This window comes from Planococcus citri, chromosome 5 (assembly GCF_950023065.1).
Source record: "Planococcus citri chromosome 5, ihPlaCitr1.1, whole genome shotgun sequence".
Lineage (NCBI taxonomy): Eukaryota > Metazoa > Arthropoda > Insecta > Hemiptera > Pseudococcidae > Planococcus > Planococcus citri.
The window spans coordinates 3507210-3533321 of record NC_088681.1 but is presented as its reverse complement, the minus strand read 5'-3'; the positions used below and the strand labels follow the sequence as shown (position 1 = coordinate 3533321).

The following is a 26112-nucleotide window of genomic DNA, read 5'->3' as shown; positions in this document are numbered from 1 at the left end:
TATTAAACTGGAATGTTAAGTTTTTGAATTTCCATCATTTTCAAATTTTAGTTCCAATTTCTGCAGAATTTTGAAATTCTTCCAAAAAGAGTAATAATCAATTAGGGCAGCTGAAATAAGAGTTGTGGCTTATTCTCTAGATCTATTTGAAGAGTTTATTTACGTTTTGGTGGATTTCCAGGTGGACATATCGAGAGCGTATTTTAGCTTGTATTTTTGCGGAGAAAAAATTCAAAATTTTCTGTTCTGGAGAAAATGATTGAAATTTGCACGAGTTTCTATTCACACTGGCCTGTTTTTGGAACAATTTACAAACTGTCACTCGAAATTTTGAATACCTACTCGCGCCAAAAAAAAATTAATTAGCGGTGATTCGAGACGTAAAATTTGAATAAGTATTCGTCGATTTCCGCTATCGCAGAATTCCGAATCGTGACTCGACGTGTGCGAATAATTACAAGTAGGTAACACGAAATAAGTCATCCATGAACTACATCGAACTGAAACCCTTATACAACGAATATTATTATGATACAATTCTGCACATAATCTTCACGTTACAGTGTAGATGGTCGTATATATTGTTGGTATACTCGGTATCATAAGTAATATATGAGGTAAAATTATGACGCTCAGATTATATTACTAAAATGTGTCTATACGTATGCGTCTATAGTGTCTACTTTTGACGTATAAATTTTAATTACCGCTCGGTTAGCCTAAATAAAGCCGGCATTTTGCACTATTACCAACCCAAGTGTATGTATAAAATGAAATACTCGAGTACATAGTACGTACTATAAATATTAGCAAATGCATGGTCGTAAATGCTCGAGTTTTTTCTTCTATCATGCCGACGAATATTTCGAATTCTCTGCTTGATAAAAAGAAAAATACTAACTAGATGGTGCACGTGTAGTATATGGTATAAAATTTTATTCAAGATGTCCTATTTGATAGGAAGAAAGATGGGCCATTTGGGTAACTTATATTGAAATAGCATCTGAGATTAAATATAAATCACCTTTTTGTATAAACAAAGTCATATAATAATTTTTATCCTATGTACGCGATAGATATTCGAGTTGTTTACAGTGTCGCAAATTCCTTCCGTTTATTGCTACTAACCCGTACTTTTATAACTTTCGCCGGCGATCAGTAAAAATTTACGACGTACAGAAAGACCTTTTAGTTGCGCTGGCACATTTGTCCCCGCGTCGCGCAAAATACCAGTACATCACACAATCGCGCCAAAACGCCGAAATGAATTTTATGAGTAATACGAAACGCATTACGCGACCTCAGCCATCTCAAATTGTCCTTTCGATATTTCACTTTATTTAATTCTGATTCGGCATGATTTTTATTCGCTCGAAGAAACCCTTCTTTTTGCCATACCTACCCCTTTTTCGTCTCGCTGGTTATACGATCTATCGTAAAATATAACACGCGGCGGCGAGTTAAGTAGAGGCGTTTCGCTTACTCCAAAATGTGTTTTTATCAGCGCTGATAAATCTCGTATGGTACAAATATGTTTAAAAATAAGTGAAATAATGAATGTCGACGAGACTCGTCGAATCGTATTGTATTCGGGGGCAAAATTCGTATTTTGGTGTGTTTTTTATTGCTCTATCTGTGTATATGGTGAATTGTACGCGGGTTTAAACATATTCGCCAATAAATATAAAGCACATTCGAGGATGAATTTCATTATGAAGCGTATATACGGGCGATCTTTGGTACAAAATATGTTTATTTTGAATTCAGATTCGTGCGAGAGAAAAGAAATGTGCGGTGTTTTGTTGAACGTTTTTGCTCATGATGTGGCCTTGATCTTGGAAAATATTTATCAAGATGGAATTTATTCGTGAAGGGGGAGAATCGACTATGTTTTCATTACATTTTCAAGGCATCGTTTCAGCAGTGGCGGATATGAAGAAAAGAAGCCCACGTGGCAGAATGCCTCAGAAAAGCTCATTTCGAGGACTGCGTATTTTATCCCCCCCCCCCACAATATTCTTTCATATTGACAATCAAATTCTGAGAGAATCTTCCGAATCCATTATCTCTAATTACCAGTCGGAGAGCCCGCATAAGAATCTATTTTGCACCCCCCCCCCCCGGTCGATCCTCCGGGACAACTTTTTTCTTAAAGGAGAAGTCCTAAGGAACATTTCTAGCCCTTGTCCTCGAAAAAAAATTGGCACTACTTACAAAATGGCGACCATTTTGATTGACTGGTCAGTCGAAATCGCAGATTTTGCGTTCCAACATCGGACAAGCACGAAATTTTTTAAACTGTACGAATGTAGATCAAAAGATCAGGCAAAAACTTATCACCTGTCAAAATTTCAAGAGCTAAAGTGCCTTTTTCGATTTTTGGTGAATTTTTGAAAATCAAATTTAGGCCAAAAATGAGGGAAAAAATCAAAATGTTACCAAATCGACCAAGAAAGCTGAAATTTGGGATATATCCTATTTTCGACAGGCCAAATCGATTGAAAACTGTTTCAAATCGTTTTGAGCAGTTCTGGAGCCTCCGGCAGATTGAGGACAAGGGCCAGAAATCTTCCTTAGGACTCCTCTTTTAAGAAAAAAGTTGTCCCGGAGGATCAACGGGGGGAGGGTGCAATAGATCCCTATGTGGGCTCCCCGACTAAACCGCTCATCTCGAAGAATTTTTCCTAAAAATCTAATTTCCAAAGTTATAAGAATTTCTTACAATTTTAGTAACAAAACAAAGCGTTCAGTCAGTTTTGACATAAAACGAGTCATCCCTACAATTTTGATTGTCGTCGTAGTCGAGCTACTTTACAGGAGATAGCGTATATGTCCATCTATATTAGCCGGTATCTAGCATATCTGATCGTTTCTTTCAGGGTCTTACAGGGAGAGTTGGCCGGTGAGTTGTTGTTAACAGTTCCGATCGTTTCCTCCCTCTCGTCGATCTTCCTTGGATTTTTCCCTGTACCGCTAGCATGAAAATACCGTTTTCTCGTATTTTATGAGCTAAATACTTTAGCTTTCTAGTTTTGATATCTTCAACTACGACTTTCCGCTCCTCTCCAATTCTAATACTTCCTTGTTGGTTATGAAGTCCTTCCATGAGATCTGTAGTAGCCTTCGATAGCACCACATCTCAAAGCGGATACTTTCTTCTCGCATTCTGCACTCATGGTCCATGTTTCGCAGGAATACTTCAGAACGGTCCATATGTAGCATCGCATAATTCTTTTCCTCAGATCTATGCTCGTCGTTCGATTCCCCAACACATTGGCAAGGTTGTTGAAAGCGGTCTTTGCCATTCCAATCCGTGATTTAATTTCTTTATGATCTCTACCATCGTTGTTTATCAGCGCTCCAAGGTATCTGAATTGCTTTACATTTTCAATTTCTTGTGGTCCGATGTTGATTTTGACCTCTTTATCCTCTCCTTTTGTAAATCTCATCACCTTGGTCTTGCCTGCGTTTATTTTCATTCCATATTTCAATCCTGAGCTGTTGATTTGGTCGATCATCTTCTGCATCTGCGCTTCTGTCCCAGCAAGGATCACTTTGTCATCTGCATAGCTAATTTCATTTAGGTTGTTGTAGAAGTTGTTGATTTCCATTGTAGTGCTTTCTGCTGTTGGCGCATACACTTGAATTATCACAATTGGTTTTGGCTTGACCTCCAATCTCACGAGTAGTATCCTCTGGGCTTCAAACCCGTACCCGAATACCCGAACGAAAATCCAACAATTTCTGTACCCAAACCCATACCCGTACCCGAAAAATGAAATGAGGAATACCCGAACCTGTACCCGTACCCAATAGAGACTATTTTGAACCCAAATACCTGATAGATCGGGTACAGTTCGGGTATTTCACCTAAAATACCCGAACCCGTACCTGTACCCAAACGTTTAAAATTTTCCTACCAATACCCAATACCTGTACCCGATTCTCTGAGAAATAAATCTGTACCTGTACCCGATACCCATATCCAAAAACATTTGGGTTTGAAGCCCTGAGTATCCTCTCTGATTTTGGAATTATGGCACTGATTTTATCACTGATTCTGGTATGTATTAATATACCTACACCTTGTTTGTGTGTGTCTTTCCCAGTGTAGATCATTTCATAGTCTTTTCTACCCGGTTTCTACCATTTACAGTCCATCGGGTCTCATTTATTCCTAAAACGTCGATTTTCAATCTTCTGGCTTCTATAATTTTACTAGCAAGTTGTCCAATTTTATACAGAGTTCTTACATTCCAGGTTGCGACGTTGATGTTGTTCCGCCTTGTTTCAACTCCGCGTATTCTTAGCACCCTATCCGGCTGCCTTGGAGGATGAGGACCCGTCGTTCCACCAACTGGAGAATTCTGCTTTAGCCATGTTTATCGATTCCGAGTCCATTGATCAGCAACATGTTACCACCCCGCACAACGTGGACCCGCAGAATACCCCTGGTGTTGTCTTCACCTTCTCATCTGTCCTGGGGGACTGGCTCCTCTTGATGATCTGAGCTACTACCTAGAGACTACCTCTAGCGACAACAACCTGTGCCCTCACAGGGCACACTTTTGATAGAGAAACATTATTTTTTTTTTCAATTTTGGTAAACAAAAAGTAGACTTTCAAGCAAATTTGAAGGAAAAAAAACAATCTGTTTTGGAGATTTTGACAAAAATGAAGCTTTTCTACAATTTTTATGAAAATGTTTCATACTCTTGAATTTATTTGAACAAAAATTGTAAGATTTATAAGTTTACCAATTTTATTTTAAAAGAAACAAACTTTCATTTGGAATTTTGATAAAATAAAAACGTTTTGGACAGAAAAACAAGAGTTTGACTACAAAGAGAGGAATTCTGAGTTCCAGCAGTTTATTGCATTGGAATAACAATAGAAAAAAAGGACTTTCCAAAAATTTTAATAAGAAAACGAGATTTTTGAAATTTTTTGACAAAAATGTGTTTTTTTACTAGTTTTTGGTACAAAAAAACAAAAAAAGTAAGATTTTACATAATTTTGGCATACCTAAAATAGTAAGATTTTTTGGTAGATAATTCTGGTGAAAATTTTTTTTTTTACAATTTTGAAAAAAAAAAACTGATTAGGTTATTTGGGACAAAAGCCCAAGATATTTTGGAAAAATTCTGACCAAGAAGGTTTTCTTCCACAATTTTACAAAAAAGTGACGTTTCATAGCATTTTAATTTTTTTGAAAAAAAGCTTCTTTCGGGCAATTTTGCTTACTAAAAAATAAGGTGTATTTTAATGAAAAATATGATTTTTAAAGTCGAAAAATTGTTGACAAAAAAATCAAGGTTACCTGGAAATTTTTAACTAGTTTATCTTGAAAAAGAAAAAAAACAAAATAAAACTTGCTTGAATTTTTGTTGAAAAACATGCATTTTTCGAAATTTTGACAAACATTTCAATAATTTTTTTGACAATTTTGATCAAACATCGGCTTTTTTTGTAATTTTGATACAAGCAGCAAATTTTTGGCAACCAAAAAGCAAAATTTTTTGGAAATTTTGATCCAAAAAAAAGGTTTTTTTTTTGTAATCTTGGCAAAAACAAGACTGAGAATGTACTTGTAAATTCCTGGGAAAAGTACAAAACAGACTTTTTGGGCCATTCGGACAATAAATTGGTGCTTTCAATAGTTTTTACAAAATTTCAAAACTTTCCGCAATTCGGCAAAAAATTAATTTTTTCCCCATTTTGATAATAAGCAAAGATTTGTTTACTACCTACTTTTTTTAAAAAAACTGATTTTTTGCGACAAAAGTACTTACATTTTTTGTAAAAATTTTGACTTGAAAAGTGTTTTCTGCAAGTTTGCCAAAAAAAATAACACAACTTTCTAGTAATTTAGGTCGTAATAAAAAGGATTTTTTGGGCGATTTTGGAAAAAAAAAGTGGGTCTTTGCAAAATTTACAATAAAGTAGGTTTTGTCACAATGCAGGCAAAAAATAGAGATTTTTGGCAATTTTGGTGGAAAGTAGATTTTGCATGACTTTGAACTTGAAATTTTAGCCACAAAACGTGTTTTTCTGCAATTTTGGAAAAAAAATATAGCTTCCTCTCAATTTTAATAGAAAACAACTGTTTATTTCTGCAATTTTAAACAAACAAAAAAAGAAACATATTTGGGGTAAAAAAATTCAAAATTTCAAGTTTTTCTTCAATTTTGCAAAAGAATAAAACTTAATGAAAATTTTGATTAGAAACGAGCATTTTTCAAAATTTTTACAAAATTTTAAAATGTGTTTGTAATTATGATGGCAATGACGAAGTTTTGGGGACAAAACAGAGAGAATTTTTGCAAATGTTGACCAAAAAAAAGTTTTTTTTTTCAGCAATTTGAAAAAAATACGCGCCTTTTTTTGGCAATTCTGACAAAAAAGTTGAAGTTTTCACATCTGAACGGTTCCCTAAAAGTGCCCTTCGAGGGTTCAGAGATCTCGACCAGAAGTTCCATTTGAAAACGATTTCAACTCCCGCCTCATCATCGTTTTCTACATAAATGAAAAAGTTGATTTTCGAAATTTTTTAATCCTACTTGCGCTGACCTGAAATGGAAAAATTTGAATGCATATTCAAAAGGTGTCTCACGAGATCTGCGCATATAATCTGAGGTTTCAACTTTCCAACCCCTCCCACCTCTATCAAGCTAAAAAAAAGGGGGGGTTTCCCACATTTTCTCAAGTTTTTTGTGATTCTGAGTCATCGCTGAGACCTCTTCCCGAGACCCGAATTGATCTAAGGGGCTGAAATCTGTAATCGTACACATTTGGAGGGTGTCTCAGATGTGTCATGTGGCAGTTTCTAATTTTAAACCTTTTCCCATGTTTTTCCAGCTGTGTACTTAATTAATGCATAATCTCCACAATTATTTTCAAATCAAAAAATTCAAAAAATGAAATCTTCTCTGATTTTTCGCCTTTATTTCAGTCAGGAGAATTTTACACTCGAGCACTCACATCCAGATAGCCTAATTATAATCTCTCTTTCTTTCAGTTGATCTCTGCTTGACCTAATTCCCACATGATCGTTTTAAAAAATTAATTTCTCAAAAAATTGGCACGCTGTTTTCAAAATTCCCTCCATCTTGAATAAATAACATATTCTTACCTCGTCTGCTACATCTGGAAAAACTCTCATCAGATGTTTCCCACATCGAACCAAATTTTCCTCCTCGATGACAATGAATGAAATTTCTCAAACCAGGAAACTCCTGTTCCTGTATAAACGAAAAACACAAACATTAATAACAATATAGGCAACTAAAACAGTGGCAAAACATTAGTACATCAACGTAATCACTTTGTATATAGTCTTGACATTAACCCACACACAACAATATCGTACAACTCGACGAGCATTTCGTGCGTTCGAGCTTTCGTGAGCCATCAGTGTTGTTTCGCGTAATATTCGTATTCGTATATTCGAATTTCGAACAATGACATTAATTTGTTCATTGTTGCGAAGGTTTCTGCACGAGCCAAGCATTTGCAGCCAACTTTATTAGTTTGATTTTCATATGACGATAAAACTTACACATGTAGAAAAATACAAAACGACAAAGTTGCAAGAGTAGGTAGTACATAAGTAGTTAAGGCGGGGATCTACGGACAAGGATTCCCCTGCGGAGTATGCAACCTGCACAACGCAACGCGCGTTCGCGTGACTGGTACAGGGTTGGTAAAGTCGTGGGCGGGGTGAGGAGGGGGAACTAGTTCGAGCACACATGCAGGTATAACGGCGGTGATGGTTTGTCGAGGGGGGGGGGTCTGTACCTGTGTTCGAAACGTTTGTATAGGTAATGCGATGACGATACTGTATTTATTGTGTGCATTATTATAGGCATGTGTATGGTTATGGAATGATAGAAGATTCTGGATTTTGATTACAATGATTTAATGAAAGGGTTTTAATTATCGATTAATTATTTTTATGGATGGAATAAAACCATAGTAATAACCCCCTCCCCCCCCCCTTCGCACCCAACATTCCCACTACACTATACGTATCCATGTAAAAAAAAATGTTTCGCTTCAGCATAGTACTTACAATTAGATATAAATAAAGTGCCCGGAGTTGTTTTTAATTAATTGATGAATGTGAAGTGGTTGAAAGCGTTTGTTCTTAAAGGGTAAACAAAAATGTCTACTATGGATGTACAATGGAAGCATCCTTTTTCAGCAATCGTGGCAGGACCCTCGGGGTGTGGTAAAACCCAGTTTGTGTTGCAATTTTTAAAACATGTAGATGAAATGTGTGATACAAAATTCACAGAAATTGTTTGGTACTATGCAGAGTGGCAACACTGGTATTCGCAACATCCATATATACGTTTTGAAGAAGGGTTGCCAAGTGGAACATTTCCAGATACAAACCCTAGACTTGTGATAATTGACGATTTGATGCGTGAATCTGATAATAGAGTTGTGGACCTATTTACCAAAGGGTGTCATCATAAAAATATCAGCGTGTTTTTCATAACTCAGAATTTATTTCACCAAGGGAAAGGTCAACGTGATATTTCTTTGAATGCCCACTACATTATATACTTCAAGAACCCTCGAGATAAGGCGCAAATACGGCATTTAGCTAGACAAATAAGTCCAGAAGATCCAAAATTTTTGCAAGGAGCCTATACAGATGCAACATCACGTCCACATGGGTATCTTTTACTTGATTTGAAGCAAGCGACTCCAGAGGAAGTACGTTATCGGACAAATATATTTCCTTCTGACAATGGTTGTTATGTTTATGTACGTCGTAAATAAATAAATAAATATCAATTTTTTTTTTCAAATTCATCAGTTTAGAGAAATGTCTCGTAACGTAAAGAACAACATTGAGCTCTTAAGAGCTCTGCATAAAGTAAATGGCTCTCAGCGTTCAAATATTTTGAAAAATGCAGATATTAGTTTGGTAAATGCTATCTGTGAATGTGTTTTAAATACTTTAAAAGGCGTAGTACCATTGAATTCTCATCAGAAGAAAAATTTAGCTCGTTATAAGAAGTTAATGCGTGCGCTTGTTCAAAAAAAATCTTCTTGGAAACATAAGCGTAAAAATTTGGTTCAGACGGGTAACGGAGTATTTTTACCAATTCTCCTTGGTGCTGCATTGAACACTTTACTAAACTATTTTACAACATAGTGATATGGAGAATGTTAAGAAAATGCTGCTTGTCCCGGCAGAAGCCTGGAACAATGTTCGAACCCCAGACCCTACATCATCTATAACACAGACGTATACCCAGGAACCTTCTATAGCAGGACCAGCAAAATTAACTATAAATGAGTTAGAGAAAGAAATGTCGAGAGTATTGAATGATGGCCATAAGAATGATCATGAGAAGTGGAACCTTTACTATCAGACTTTGCAAAAGTTTTTTCACAAAACAAATTTAGCAAGAAAACCCATAGTATTACCAATAGTTGAAAAACCTGCAGATTATAATTCTATAAGAACTATTCCATCTCGAGAAGCTCAACAACCAATACATGAAAGTAGTCGAAGTTTGTCAGAGCATCAAGTGGTAGCACCTCTGCCAAAAACAATTAGGCAAAAAGCAGTACGATTTCTCAACTGGATAAGAGATACAGATGTTATTACTTGGGATGATGCAGGGGTAGTGTATGTTAAAGGAAAAAGAATACCTAGGTCCAACATCGCAGATCTGGTGAGTGATTATCTAAGAAATCGAACTACAGTAGGGCCAGCAAATGGGTGGTATGCTTTTGGTCAAGCCCTGCAAGAGTTGAATGTACCTAGAGATTTCATTGGAAATACTCTGAGATGGAAAGCCTTGGCTCAAATGTCTCCCATTTATGAAGAGGATTACAGTGGAGTTGAACGTATATCTGACAACTCGCCGCTCTTTCCACACACTCGGGCTCAGAGAAGAAGTTCCCTTTCAGAAAAACATCTCATAACTGGGAAAAAGAAACACCCGTGGCTATCTTATAATAATGCCGCCCTCAAATAATGATAGAATTTCAAATATCTTAGAAAAATTATATTACAATATAACTGACCCTGTGGCATTTGCTGGTGCACAACCCTTAATAAAATGTGCCAAACATGAAGTACAGCCAATAGACATAAAGAATTGGTTACAAAGTCAAGACACATATACACTTTATAAGCCAGCTCGTCGAAATTTTAAAAGAAACCAGTACATAGTAAATAACATCAATGATATTTGGCAAGCTGACTTGGTAGACTTACAAAGTTTGAGCAAGCACAATGATGGTGTGAAGTATTTATTGACAGTAATTGATATATTTAGTAAAAAGGCCTATGTGGAACCTTTGAAAACAAAGAAAGCCCAAGACATTGTTGATGCCTTTGAGAGAATCATTCATCATGAAAAATCAAGACCACGTAATTTACAAACGGATAAAGGAAGTGAATTTATTGCTGAAGATGTACAAACGTTTTTCAAGAAAAATAATATCAATCATTTTACAACTCAAAACGCAGATGTTAAAGCAGCGGTTGTTGAACGTTTCAATAGAACTTTGAAAACTAGGATGTGGCGTTACTTGCATTATACGAATGCATACCGTTATATTGATGTTTTGAAAGATTTGGTGGATGCATACAACAGTTCATATCATCGCACTATACATATGGCTCCCAACAATGTGAACCCTGGTAATATTCTAACTGTGTATCACAACACTTATGGTAACTTGAGTTTAACTAATAGAGCGCTTTATAAGAAACCAAAATTCAAAGTAGGAGATTATGTGAGACTGGTGAAAGGAAAGGGAACTTTTGAAAAAGGGTATGAGACAAATTTCACAGAAGAAGTGTTTAAGGTTAAAAAAGTTATAGGCCACCCCCTTCCCACCTATGAAATAGAAGATTTAGGTAGTGAACATGTTGATGGAAAATTTTATGAAGTTGAGCTACAGAAGGTTGTGTTTAATCCAGATGTAGAATTTAAAATAGATAAAATATTGCGAACTAAAGGAAAAGGAACCAGTAAGCAAGTGTTTGTCAAGTGGAGAGGTTATCCTGATTCGTTCAACTCTTGGATTAATGCTAAAGATTTAGTTAATGTGTAAAGCTGAAAAAAATAGTAGAAATATGTTCAACAATTCGTTTTACATTACATTACCTAGTAATGCCTCAATGCAACTCTACCCAGAAAACACTTTAGCATCTTACACAAACAAATTGGCACATCGAGTCTCATTAAAGGAAGATGACTGGGAAGTTGGGCTAGTTGAAATTCAATATCCAGCAGTTTTTGCTAACATTAAAACAAAAGATGTTTGGATGACTGTAAATTACGAGTATAATAAGGCTCAAAATAAGAAAATCATATCTATGCCAGATGGTATTTATGATACCATTGATAACCTCCTATCACTTCTCAATGAAAAATTTAAATCTATCCCCGCTATCGATTTGGAATTTGAATATTTAAGCAAAATTAATAGGATAAAGACTACCTTTGCAGTCAATGCAGCTCAGAAAATTTCTACAATAGCTTTGAGTCCAATTCTAGCTACAGTACTTGGATTTATTTTACCTGTTGACGCTGAAAATATTGTATCATTCATATTATACACAGATTATGAAGGCTTCGACAAAAGTTCTAGCTCAAACATACATAACCAAATTTTGGTAAGCCTAAAAGAGACATCCAATACAACTGTTATCCTGAAAGCTCCCTATCCTCCCAGCCTCGAATTTGGTATACCACCTCATATGTATATATACTCTGACATTGTAGCACCAAATTTAATAGGGGATGTAATGGCACCCCTCCTACGAATAGTAAAAATAGGAGAAATTGGAAAAGATATCTGTCAAACATTTACAGAGCCTTACTATATACCCGTGTTGAAACGAGATTTTGAGACAGTTGAAATAAATATAAGGAAAGACAATGGCAATCTTGTCCCATTCTTATCTGGGAAGCTGAACGTGCGGTTGCATTTTAGGCGTTATGGCGCGTTATCGAAGAAATCCGACTAATCGTTACGATGCATACTATCAACTACAAGCTGGTGGTGGTGGTATGGCGTACTTTCAAGGCTCTCCTTATCAAAGGGGTCATGGTATTGGTAGTTTTCTTGGAGGCCTTTTTAGAGGTGCTCTACCGTTACTTAAATCAGGAGCAAGAGCTGTTGGAAAAGAACTTTTACAATGTGGTATTAATGTTCTTGATGATTTACCTGAGACAAATTTGAAGGATTCTGTGAATAATCGTACTGGTGAAGTGGTTAAGAATCTCAAGCGTAAAGCTGTTGATGCTGTATTTGGTGGTAGCATGACTGGTAAAGGGTATAAAACTAAACGCCGGAGAAAATCTACTCAGTCAAAGCGTAAAGCTGGTGGTGCAAAGACGAAGAAAGCTAAACGTCCCAATAAGAAAAATACCAAGGTTAGAAAGCAGAAGAAGACTAAGAAAACTTCAAAGCCGAGAAAGAAAGTAGTGAAACGCCGTCAAAACTTGAAAGCCAAGAGAGATAAATACGCAATCCTGTCTGGAGATATTTTCTCATAAATAGATACACTGCTACAATATGTCATTCCTACACATCGATTCATGTGAGTGCACAAAATCTGAATTAGATTTATTTGCATTGCCACCTACACAAATTGCTATAGAACGTGGAGAATGGGTTGAGTATAAGCCTATATCTGCTCTCAACAATGACTCACCTCAAATTGAGTTTACTGTGCCCGGTATTGGTGAAGAATACATGGATTTATCTCATACGCTGCTGTATTTGAAGGTTAAAGTGGTAAAATCTGATGGTACAGCGATAAGTGATAGTGATGTCGTGGCACCTGTAAATAACTGGATGCATTCTCTTTTTTCTCAAGTTGATATCTTTCTAAATCAAAGACAAATATCAACTCCCACTGGAAATTATGCGTATCGAGCTTACATTGAAAATATCCTCAACTATAATTCAGATTCTAAAAGTACACATTTAAAAAATGTGATGTTTTATGCAGATGAATCAAGTAAAATGAACGAGCATGCACAGAATGATGGTTTCAAAAAACGTCAAGCTCTCATTGCTGGCAGTAAGGCTGTTGAAATGGTTGGACATTTACACTGTGATCTATTCAATCATGATAGAGCCTTGTTGAATGGTGTTGAGCTTAGATTACGTTTAATTAGTTCGAGGGCCTCATTTGCGCTAATGACTAGCACCAACAATGAATATAAAATACAATTCTTAGATGCAGCACTGAGTATAAGAAAGATGAAGCTGAATCCCAGCATACTAATAGCGCATTCGAAAACTTTGGAAAAATGTAGCGCAAAATATCCTATTACAAGGGTAGATGTGAAAACTACAACGTTGGCTTTAGGTCTTCGTAGTTACACTGTTGATAATCTCATTAACGGACAGCTACCAAAACGCATAATTTTGGGCTTAGTTAATAATAAGGCTACAAATGGGGATTTTAAAACTAATCCTTTCAATTTTCAACACTATAATCTCAACTACCTGTGTTTGTATATTGATGGACATCAAGTTCCTTCTAGAGCATTGAAGCCTGATTATAAAAATTCTCTTTATGCTGAAGCCTACAACACATTGTTTGGTGGTACAGGTATACATTACTCCAACCATACTCATACAATTTCCAGAGATGATTATGTTGGTGGATATGCTCTATACTGTTATGACCTCACTCAGGACCTAACAGCTCATTTACCTACACATTGGAATCTTGTACGCCATGGCAGTGTGCGTGTTGATTTGGGTTTTGCGGATGCTATAGAAGAACCAGTTAACATGATTCTCTACGCCGAGTATGATAATATTATTGAAATAGACAAAAGGAGGAATGTTTCAATCGATTTTGGAAATTAACCTCTTAATAAGTATATGTTATGGTTTTGTAAAAAAAGAAGTTTTTTTTGAGGGGGGAGGGGGTAAAAAAATTATGATCAAAGTGTAGGACTTTTATGGTTTTCCATTCTAGTTTGAAAATAAGGGTTGAACAAGGTGAACAGATATGGTTGAGTACGTGGTTGACTTCCAAGCATTTAAAGACGATTGTAATAATTTCATATTGAAAGAAGTGGCTATAGTATCTGTAAATTCGGATGTTTTTGTGCACTGTATTGTTAAATCACCTTTTCATTTAGAAGAGTTATCTACAAAGAAACAGCGTGAAGTAAGCTGGCTATCAAAGAAATACCATGGTATATTATGGGAAAATGGTTATACTAGTGCGAAAGAAGCCATACATCTTATACAAGATATAACTTGCAATGCTAGTTTAGTTCTCTCAAAGGGGGTGGAGAGGACAAAATTTTTAGAAAAAATAACTAAGAAGAAGACATTAGATTTGAATACAATTGGGTGCCCCACTATCAAACAATTATCAGGTTCTGGTTTGCATTACATGTGCCCTCTTCCAAGACATAGTGCTGAGAGTGTTCAGAATAAAGGATACATTTGCTCTGTGGTAGCAGTTTCAAAGTATAAATCCTGGTACCTTGAATACACTATCAATAATTTAAAAATTATACATCAGATCGACGATAAAGACTATGAATACCATACAGTTAAAGAGAGACTTGATCTCTCACATTCTTTCCAGTCACGAAAATGTTTATGCAGCAGATTGTCTACCTCTTTCAAAAGTTATGCTGCCTTGCTCTGTAGTTGTAAATTTAGATACCAGCAAACAAAAAGGTAGTCATTGGGTATGTATTCATATAGATGCCCAAGAAAAAGCAGAGTATTTTGATAGCTATGGTTTTCCGCCGATGCGTCGTGAATTTGTTTCATTCATGCAGAAGAATTCCAAGGTTTGGACATATAACACTTTGGGTCTTCAAGATTACTTTTCTACTGTATGTGGCAAATATTGTATCATGTACCTGTACTTTAAAACACGCCACTATACAATGAAAGATTTCTTAGGCCTATTTTCAAATGACAGGATGAATAATGATTTATTGGTTGATTACCTGTATTCAAGGATTATACTTGAAAAGAATAGAAAGCGAGTTTTAAAGCAAATTCTACATAAAACTCCAGAAATTACCCCTCTCTTGAATAGTCTATTAAAACATCTTGGCACTAAAAGTAATTGCAAGTTATCTAGGTTGTTTCTCATTGGCTAAGAGCTTCCACCTCTTACTATCCTTCTGAGAGTGGGGATACCAGGTCTTGGCTCGAGCGATAGATGCAGGCTGATGTATGTTTATTATTGTTTGGTTGTGCCTTGTGTCAAGTTGCATTGTTGAAAACGCGAAGTTCCGTTATTATAAATCATAGTATAGTGCCGTACCGTGTTGTGCCGTGTAGTACCTTACCATAACAGTCATACTATATTACGATTTATTCGACAAAATTTGTGAAAACATTTTCAATTACAATGGCTTTCGCGCAGATACATACTGTAAATACCATGGCTTCAATTGATGATTTCATTACCCCAACACGTATCGATGGTGGTGTCAAAAGAAAACATGAGACGAACGAATCTGCTGATCAAAGCGGGACCGATTCACCAGTAACTAAATCATGGAACCCCCGAAAGAATCTAATTATGACTCAAGTTTACGCCATTAATCGAAGTAATACCAAGCAAGTTCATGTAGGTTTGAATTTAGATAATGGATTTGAACCAACCATTTACTTTACCAAACATTCTCCACCAAAAAGTTTGGGCATCTACCTAACAAATGAGACATTTAAACAACTCATGTCTGCCGATAATGTCAAGATTATCAACGGTTATTTCGAGGATATGAATAAGGATGAAGCCAAAAATCTAAAAGTATTGATGATCAATAAGTTTTTGAAGGTACAGTTTAGACAATTTTATAACGAAAAATCAATTATAATTTCGGATAGGGCTTATTATAAAAATATTTACACTGATAATATCATTTTACAAGAAAGTAGTTGGAAGAATCTTGTTAAGTTATTTGTTTGTGTACAAGCAACAATGAATGATTTATTTAAAATGGCAGATAACTGTAAAGATGTGTATGATGAAATGTTTAATAAAATTCATGATGTTTGTCTTGAAAAAGTAAATTTTAGGGATGTTGGTAATTTAGAATATAATATTAGATCTGTATATGCAAATACACTTAATGAACAATACGTTAAGGATAATGATGATTTAGATAAGATTTATTGCGAAGTAACAACCTTTTGTGGTGAGAATATTATAAATGATCTTATTTTAAACTTTAAACGTTTGGACCCAAGCATGATTGAGGTTATGAAATTACAAATCCCTTCTACAGAACATTTGTAAATAGTTGATTTTGATTTTGATTTTTTTAATGTATTGAAAATAGAATTAATTTTTGAGGGATTATTATTTCCATAGTATTATTATTATTATTATTATTATTATTATTATATCATAATTGTAAGATGTGTGTAAAATTTTTACTCATTTAATCAAAATGTTAATTTGAGAAGTATTCATATTTTTTTTCAACATATATAACTAATTTAGTTTAATTTTTTTTAATTGTATACTTACTTTTCCATTGCTCTTCTTTTGTGCTCAGATTTTTCAAATATACATTTTTTCTCATATCTTCTGTGTATGTTTGTTTTTTTTCAAAAAAAAATGATGAGGCAAGTACATTTTCTTTCAGTGTGTTTAATCAAATATACAAATTACATGTAGAAATCAAGGGTTCATAGACATAAGAAACTATTTAACAAACTTGAAAGATGAAAAAAAATAGAAAAATTAATAAATTACAGTTTTTTTTTCATTAGTTAAAACCAAGGTGAGTGCCACTGGGTTTCGATGTGGAATTTGCGTATATAACGTTTCTCTTTTCTTCTACCTGGCTCAGTCTTACACACGCACGCCATGCGCTCTGTGTCCAGCATTACCTTCATCCGGTGTATATTTCGTTCCCAGTAGGCGTAGTGGTTCAGATATTGACGGTGTTTCCACTGGGGTTGGTTTGGTGGATGGCGGATTTGGAAAATCTTCTCGATAGCAATATTTTGAAACCTCTTGTTGACATAAGCCAACCTCTTGTAAATATCTTTTTCACGGGAATGGTCAAAAATTTTCATAATAATCTCTGTTGGTAGTGCACCGAGGCCTAAGAGAAAAGAATCATTAAAATCCATAATTTTCACTTAAAATTATTTAAAAACAGAAAATTAAACTAACAAGTTACATAAGCAAATTCATTCAAGCTGCATAACCATAAGGTAAACTTCTGTAAGATTCTGTACGTCTTCTTTTTGGGACAACTTCTTTATATTCTTTAGGCATAGGCTGGGTAACCACTTGAAAAGGTCTCTTCCTCATGATTTTATTTTCTTCCCTTATTTTTATTTTATGATCCTTATTAATATGATCAATAGGTTGAGCCAGAATAAAATTTTTCATTGCCTCATAATTTAAGCTTTTCAAAGTATTGCAATTTAGAGTGAACCCTCTTATCTTCACGACATGTTTAAGTGAACCATCGCCAGTTTTGATGCAATATGCATAGTTTTTCGGACCTCCTGAAAATATAAAAAAATACATGTAATTTTTTACCCCCTAGTTATTTTTAGGAGTGAAAAGAAAGCATTCTTTTTATTGTAAAGTTGGTATATCGTACCAGAAATGAATTCAGTGATGTAGGCATCCTCCCCTTCCTTTTCCAGTTCATCTCCCATCTGTCCAAGGTATGGTCCTGTTTCAATTGTTTTATCTCCAGGCCGTTCCACAAAAATTATCGAATCCGTGTCACAGTATAGGACTCTGTCTTGTAGAATTTCAAGGTAGCTGTATAAAACTAATCGTGCTTCAGCTGTGACATGTGCACTAATCACTGGATTTATAAACGGTGTATCAATTGTTGATTCCTCCAGATACTCCCAATGAATGTACACAACATCATCTGTGGCAAATGTAGTATCTTTAATTTCAATGGCTGGATTAGAAAAGGTCTTGAAGAATTCGGATTCATCTTTTATTACTGTAACTTGTTTCGGATTATTCCTCTGTCCAAATTTACCCCAAAGACTAAAAAAAAAGAAAAAAAGAAAGAGTTAGAATAATTTTCCTAAGCGAGCAAAATTTCATTTTAAAAAATTAAACCCATCAGCTCTTACCTATTCAAACATAGTTTACTGAGAGATCTCAGCCCAGGATTTGGTATAATCTTCTCGACATCTAGAGCTACCCCTTCACGTTCTTTGAGATCGTCGATAAATTTTTGCTTTTCCTCATCAGATTGGACATTTGGAGGGAACCCTGAAGCTTCTTGCTTAATTTTGACAAAGGTATCTATATAATTTGCAAATAGACCACCTGTATTTGTACTAATGTTATACTTTGTCGACTCATAAGACCATAATTCATAAAATTCTTTGATTATATAACCCTTTTCTACAGCTTTATTCAATTCTACACATGTATATGTGCCTATTATTTCACGTTGGTCATCTGTATGAGTGCATGAATGTTGATTCTCTTCAACAGCGCATGTACGGCATAATGCAAAAACTAATTTATCATTTGCTTTAATGGGAAGTACTGGAATATATAAATTTTTAGGAGGAACTAATCTAACTTTGGCAATTCCAGTTATATTTCGCAGATCAGATGGTATATCGTTGCCAAGCAAAATTTTTGGATGACCTATTGGGTAGCGGCCATATTTGTTGACGTAGGGGTAGAGAGAGTTCACATCCAAATACCGGATTTTTTCATTTTTTTCTGGATCAACGTTATAATACCTGCATTGAAAAGACAGAAAAAATTGAAAAAAATTGCATTAGTGAACATCTCTAGTTTTTTTTTTCTTGACTAAAGTGTAGACTCTATCATCATATACCTACCAATAAAAGTTTTCAGTACGGCCTCCAAAGAATGGCTCTCTGTTGGAATATATTGGTGTGGGTATTTGGGCATTGGTCATATATTGCTTAAGTGATGAGTTCTCTGCACATTCAGCATAAATATCGCATTCCCATTTTGAAATTATATGAGGCAAACTAACTAGAGACTGAAGATGTTGCAATTTTTTCATAGTATTTTTATACCTCATGTCCATGTTCACATATTCTTTGGCACTTTTTGACTTCACAGTAGCAGTCCGGTTTGGAAAGCATTTAGGGCATCCATGATAATAACACCCGTTGATTTCAATTATGAGAGGTCTTATATTTGGTTCACCATCTAACACTGGACCCAGCCTATCCATTGGGAAAGCAGGATGGTAGGCATCAACCTTGTATTTATCTATTTGTTTTTCCCATCCCCGATATGCTGACTGCAGCTCAACACCATATGCATCTTCAAAATACATTAAATATCTTACTGCTAGCAACGATTGGTTATCACGCATTCGGTAAGATGGGAACGTCATTAGAGCTATGGTGTCTTGGGGGATAAAATTCATTCGATATGCAGTCATGCAAGCACCTGCTATTGTTGATGTAGCAGCCAGAGGATCCAAATGTAATAAATCATAAAAGAGTTTTCGAAATTTAACGCATGCTTTTCGAAGAACTTCTACATCTGCAATGCAATACTTTCTCATCTCTTCTCTAAAGTTGAATACAACATTTTTTGATTTTTCTTCATTATACCATTTCTGGAATTTTTTCAAATCCTTTGGTAACATTTCATTCACACCATAGTATTTTTCCTCTGGAATGGGCCCAATATAGTTTTGATTTTGCTGCGTATTGAAGAAATGGGGAAAGTATCCTTTAGAAGCATCTTCAATTCCAAACATATCTGGTAACGCTGCCAGCTTTGTATGGAAAAAATTCAAACTATCTTTAAATTCAATATTATTGTACTTCATAGAAATCAGTTTAGACCCATTCATTATCAGCTTTGGGATCCATTCTATTTCCCGCACCATGTACTCTATCAAAAACATGTAGTCATATCCACCACCATTATGAGCATATACATATGTCTTCATAAATGGCGGTGTTTTCTCTCTAATGATGGTGAAGAAATCATGTAGCAAAGCGTCACCTTCCTTATTTTCAATAACGAAGTGACGTTTGCCGCAATAGTCGCAATCTACCAACATATCATCATTTTCGTTATTTATACATTTGGTGCAGTTCATTTGAAGAACAGCGTAATTTGGAATATGACGCCTCGCTGTATATTTCGGAGTTACAATATAAGGCTCTTCTTCAACTCTCGCCTCAAAATCGAAGAAGATGAATAAATCATTACTTGCTTTTGTATTTCTTTTGATCCTTTTGATAAAACAGACGTGGTCATGAGGTACACTCTTATTACAGTTTGAGCAGACATGAGATTCACAGTCATGCTTCTGAGTTAGTGATCTAAGAGAATACAATTTACTGCATTTGTAGCAATATTTCAAACCTTGGCACACACTCAGATTTCTTTCAAAATGACCAGGCTGTAAATGGTTGTCATAGCAAAATTGATCATAGAAATCTCTGTGACATTTATCACATTTTATCATGTCGTTGAATGATTTTACCTCACATTTAGGTAATTTTAAGCATTGATAGCAGGCGTATTCACACTTATGCTCGCCTTTGTGATGATACCCCACACAGCACAGGTCGCAGAAAAAATCAAAACCAAAAGCTGCTTTCAAACTAGTGATTACATTATAATGTTCTCGATGATAGAATAGGAAAATATAAACCGTTGAAGTCGAATCACCTTTGAAGGATACAATGCGACCATGAGTATCAGCCCCATCAAACACAACTATTCTGTAATCTTTCAAATGCTCTTGAAATTTAGTGAGGGCATCAATGCCACCGCCAATTATATTGATATCAACCTTCGCTTTTCGACATAATTTCTGAGCACACAATAGCTGGTAATCTCCTCGAGTTTTTTTAATAATGAGATCATAATGATTCTGAGAATTCTTGCTATCATCCTTATGTACCAGAGCTTGACCCACAACTAGTGCTCTTGGTAAACATAAATTATCATGAGGATTATCTATCGTTATTATCGAGGTTTTTTTCTTGCAGAATGGTTCATAGGGTAAATTATCAAATTTTCTCCTTCGTCCTTCACCATCAGGCATTCTAACTCTAGTTACTTTTATTTTAAAGGGTTCATCTGACAAGAATGATTTGTTGCTTTGAATTACATTAGAAAATTCATTCATAATTACATCGGCTGAAAATTGACTTGGTGCTCTGTATGAAATGAAGATAGGTTTCTCAACTGAATCAGTACCCATAACTAAACCAACTCTATCACGAGGATTCAAATCTTTAATAACAAATTCGTTGATTAATTTATCCAGAGCTTTTCTCAAGTAATCTTCGGGATTTTCTTTGTCTAGGTTTTCTTTTAATTTAGCAGTCAATGTTATTGCTTCGGCAGAGAATTTCCTGATGACTTTTGAAGTTATGCCCAAAACTTCGTAGAAATCGTCAACTTCTTCATCTGTGGGTATAGAGAAAGAAAAAAAACTTTTTTTTACTGAATGTTTCTTTTTTTGGTAGGGCTTGGAATTTTTTTTCATGTTAAAATCAATTTTTGTAACATTTTCAAAAAAATTACCTGTTTCAAAATTGTGCTGATTTTTGGAATTATTTTTCTGTTTTATAAAATTTTGAAAAATAAATAAATAAAATCTAAATACTTATCGAAGTTGTGCCACTTTTTTTTAAAATGTTTTTTCATTTTTTTTTTGTAGTTTACATGTCAAATTTAAAGGATCATAAACGTTTATAAATGACCACAAAGAAAAAATGATTTCTTCCAAGCCCTATTTTTTTTATTTAAAAAAAATCACGATGCATAGGGTTTTATTTTTTCCTTGTACCACTTCCCCCAACTCTCGAGAGAGCATTCAGCTGGTGCATACAGCAACTGCACTTCCTCTATGAATTCTGTCCAAGATAATGTAGGTAAATTTAACTCGTTTCTAATTTTTTGAGAAAACTTCCATTTTTCAAAAAAAGGATCTACAAGAAAGTATTTCAAATCTTCAGCATGTTCTTCTTTTTGATAATCTTTAATTAAATCCATTTTAGTATAAAAATGAGGAAGAGAAAATACATGAGCAATTTCATCATGAGTGTACTGTTCCCAATTTTTTGATTTTATATATTTTGTTTTTTGAAAAATCTCCATTACGTTAATGGTCTCTTTATTAAAATGCAAAATGGTAAGAAGGAATTTCTTGAATTTTTCTTTTAAATAAGCCTGTATAAAATTTTCAATTTCGTTGAAATTTTCTGGAAATTTTTCATTCCAGACATCTTTGAATTTTTCAGCAACAATTTCACAAAAAAAATCATTTGTTTGGGCTAACATTATGATTGAAGCCCCAGGGAGACGATCTATGATTTCAAAAAATATTTCGGGGGTCAAATTGTGAAATGCTGTTAACAAATAAAAAAAAGATAAAAATTAATTTTTTTGTAATAGCGAGAAAGGGGGAGGGGGTGGGGAAAAAAGAGGTACAGAAAACCTTGAAATATGACTTAGGTAAGCATTAAGCTATGCCTGCATTTAACCAGTTATTTTCTTTTTTTCTACTTTGAAAAAAAATAAAATTCACCATTCTTTGCCCAGATTGAAAATGAAGAACACATAAAAAGAACCAGATATTTGTCACTTTTAAAAAAAACCTTCCAGTATTATAACACCAAAAAAATTTTCAAAATTCTAAAAAATTAAAATAGTAATATTGATTTTTTTCAAAAGAAATAAGCATACAAATTTTGATTCATTTTTTTAATGAAAAAAATTAGATTTTTTACAAAATCATCCACATTTCTTAATTTTATTTGTCACTTTTACCCAGAATGATACTCGAAACATAAACATCGCATTAAGCATAATTTTAAAAAAAATTGTAAAAAAAAAAGAAAAAACTTACCAGTTGCTTGTGAGGGGGCTTGAGATGGACCAGGTAAGGGTTGAGATATGGCGTGAGATGGCCCAGGTAAGGGTTGAGGTATGGTGTGAGATGGTCCTGGTGATGGTTGAGGCAATATCTGATCGATTTCAGCTGTTGAAATATCTGGTGGCGAATTCGGTATTGCATCAAGTAACATATTAAACATCTCATCTTCGTCTACTGGGAGCTCCAAACCACTCAAATTCTCGGAATTTTCCATTTTATTTTTGAAAATTTAAAAAAAAACTTCGAAAAATAATTGTTCAGTTTATTCCGATTTTATTCAGAAAAAAAACTAGAAAAAAATCACAGTATCTACTATCAAGGTTCGGATTTGAGCACCAAAAAAAAAAACACACACAAGCACTATTTTTGTATGTGATATGTACTTAGTTGCAAAATATCCACTTGAAAAATCAAAAGACAACTGATCTCTTCACCAACCATCTACTTTCTTATATATTCGTAATTTCTCTTTTTCCTACCCTTAATTTTGGTATCTTCTAACCCCTACACCTACACTTCGAACCTGGAAACCTTTTACACATCTTTTCCCACGATTTCTAACATTTTCGAGAATTTTCTATGCCTAATTTTTGCAAAGTGGTCTACCTACCACACATTTGTAACTATATTGGCGATTGTAGTTAATGTCTTTTTCATTTGGATGATTTGTCCAGACATGTTTAATTCTTATTTCCAGCTAAATGTCTGGTCTTTAGAAATGTATAATTTGTATTGTTGAATATACCTATTTTCGTTCTTGTTCTCACATTATTTTTTCTTTCCCATTAACTCTCTTAATTTTGTCAAAAGATTTTTAAGACGCCATCCTTTTATTTTTCAAACCTTATTAGAAAGCACTTAAGATACATAGACAGATAAAAACGGTACTTTGTAAGTATCTCATTGTATGTGCGATCCTGTTAAGTCTTTAAAAAAAATGCTACAGCTTTGTGGGAAAAAATTTCACTTTGCATTTTGGCATGTACGAGTATATGCGCGTCACAGAGTCGTGCCTATAAAAAAAAGCATTAAAGACTCTTAGAACAAATAATAGGGTGGATTTTCGCAAATACGCGTATGTCTATGGCTATGTGTGTGGCAGAGTCAAATCTTTCCCAAAAAGACTCGTGAGAATAAAGTTATACCTACACAGCATTTCACAGTGGTCGAGAACGAAGGGGGAGGGGGGGGGGTCATATATAATTTGCAATACTCGCATGTAGCCAGTGTACCAACCATACAACTAGACATACGTAATTATTTTTAATCGTTGAAATTAATCAAATTAATTAAACATAGGTACACTGATTGATTATTAATTAATTAAAAAAATCAACCCTCACAACGTCACGTCGCGAACTATTCCCCCTCCTCACCCCGCCCATGGCATTCCCAACCCTGTACCAGTCTCGCGAACACGCGTTGCGTTGTGCAGGTTGCATACTCCGCAGGGGAATCCTTGTCCGTAGATCCCCGCCTTAACTACTTACATATACTACTTTGTGCAACTTTTGTGTGTGGATAAATTTCTGATACTTTTTGACACGTATGCCACGTCATAGCGAATACGAGAAGAAAGACTGGAATAACCAGGGTACGAGTATAAGGGGCAGGCAGTGTGACACAATAACGTATACTTGTGATGACATATCGTTTGAAAAATTATCATCGTCGACGCTCGTTTAAAACTTACAATTTGCTCAAAATTACTTGCCAGGTTTTCCTTCGAATACGCCGGCGATGGCGTATATAAAATATTTGCAAGTTGATGGTTGTGAAAATGTGCCGTGAAAGTTTACCAACAGAGCGATAACTTTGCGAGGCTAGTTTTTTCTTTTACAATTTTCCAAAACAGAGGAGAATACGATATTTTTTTAGAATATGTTTTTTTTTCAATTTAATTTTTATTTTTTTTCACAAAACTAAGATAAGATGCTGGCTTATTATTATTATTTCGTTATTGTTCAATTTTATTCGATTTCTTTAGCTTCAATTAACATTCAATAAATTGCCAAAATTTGATCACCTGTTTTAAGAAATAATCTCCCACAAGAAAAAAATGAAAATAAAACGAATAAAATCGAATAAAAAAATAATTCCCGAACTCGAATTCGTAATAGAGAGAAAATACCTCTGAAAAAAAAATACATCGCCTAATTATCCGTGAATTTGAAAAAAAAAAGAAAAAATGCTGTATAATTTTAGGTCTTTTTTCTCGTTTTTTTCACTCGGACGATTTATCCGAAGGGAGTTACAAATTATAAAACTAACGATGGCGCGAAAAGTGAAAAAAAACTCGACCGCGTTTTAACGGTATTTTAATGAATAAAACGACGAAGTACTTTATAGAAAAACTAAAAACCACGCATGTATTATGACCTCTTGTTGCCTCACCGCTCAAAGTCGCATTTCGTTTTCTAAATTTGAAATTTTCCGCCTTATTAGCATATGTAAATCAGCGAGGGATTTTTTTGAGATTTTTTTTTTTTACCCCTCAATTACGCCGACTTAGGGATGAATTTTTGTTGTGAGCCGTTTCGTCGACGAAACACAGCGCAATGAACACTAATCGGAACATTCGACGAAGATAATGTAATGTTCGTTATTTTGAACCTTTTTTTTTCATTTTTTTCCCCATCGAATACCTGAACATGGTTTTTAGCATAAGTAGGCCTATAGGTAGGGATAGGTAACGTATCATGTGGAAATTCTGGACATTCGATTTGATGTTTGGAAAATTAATTTTTCGTTGAAATTTAAGTGAGGCAATTCGAGAAATTTTTTGGTGAAATACTTGTAGAATTTTCTTAAGAAACTAGGAAACTACCAACGAAATAAAAATTTAGCCTTCGTGAATTTTTAGGTATAGGTAATTTTTGAAAAAAAAGATGGATAATTTTCTTCAGTGCTTGAAAATGTTTTCAAAAAAATTTAAAATTCCAATAAACGTGTTCTTTTTTATTTTGAATTTTATTATTACGACTGCACTTACAAATATTTTCAAAAAATTTCAACTTGGAAATCGAATCTCTTTCAAAATTATATGTGATTTGTTTCCTCGCCTTCGGATTTATTCAATCGTAGAAAAAAATCGATAAAAAAATTTCAAATCCGAAGTGGTCATAAACTGAAGTAAACTTAATATAGTCGTTTAACTTTGCAACTTTTGACCGGGAGTGGTGGCGTGCTCCTGTAATCCGAGCTAAGGAGGTCTGATTGGTGGCATAACGAT

The 26112-nt window shown here is 34.6% G+C and overlaps 2 protein-coding genes across 2 annotated transcripts in view; one reads left to right on the top strand and one right to left on the bottom strand.

The window, feature by feature from the left end:
• Nucleotides 1-26112, top strand: part of LOC135846713 (lachesin-like) — a 311535-nt gene that overhangs the window by 133600 nt on the left and 151823 nt on the right. The gene's annotated exons all lie outside the window — the stretch shown is intronic.
• On the bottom strand, nucleotides 16189-24362 carry LOC135846305 (uncharacterized). The gene is made up of 6 exons (XM_065365312.1): nucleotides 22854-24362; nucleotides 18835-21409; nucleotides 18106-18732; nucleotides 17610-18016; nucleotides 17171-17511; nucleotides 16189-17099 (listed from the first exon to the last, which is right to left on the bottom strand). The coding sequence occupies exons 1-5, from the start codon at nucleotides 23092-23094 to the stop codon at nucleotides 17192-17194; spliced, it is 4170 nt and encodes a 1389-aa protein (XP_065221384.1). The 5' UTR covers nucleotides 23095-24362; the 3' UTR covers nucleotides 16189-17099; nucleotides 17171-17191.

What these genes read in the sequence shown, in the direction of transcription:
- LOC135846305 (XM_065365312.1), bottom strand. Translation starts at nt 23,094, where the DNA reads ATGGAAAATTCCGAGAATTTGAGTGGTTTGGAGCTCCCAGTAGACGAA. An exon ending in AGCCCCCTCACAAGCAACTG is followed by an intron (nt 21,410 to 22,853) that starts GTAAGTTTTTTC and finishes CTATACCCACAG; the next exon opens with ATGAAGAAGTTGACGATTTC. An exon ending in CATCACTGAATTCATTTCTG is followed by an intron (nt 17,512 to 17,609) that starts GTACGATATACC and finishes TTATATTTTCAG; the next exon opens with GAGGTCCGAAAAACTATGCA.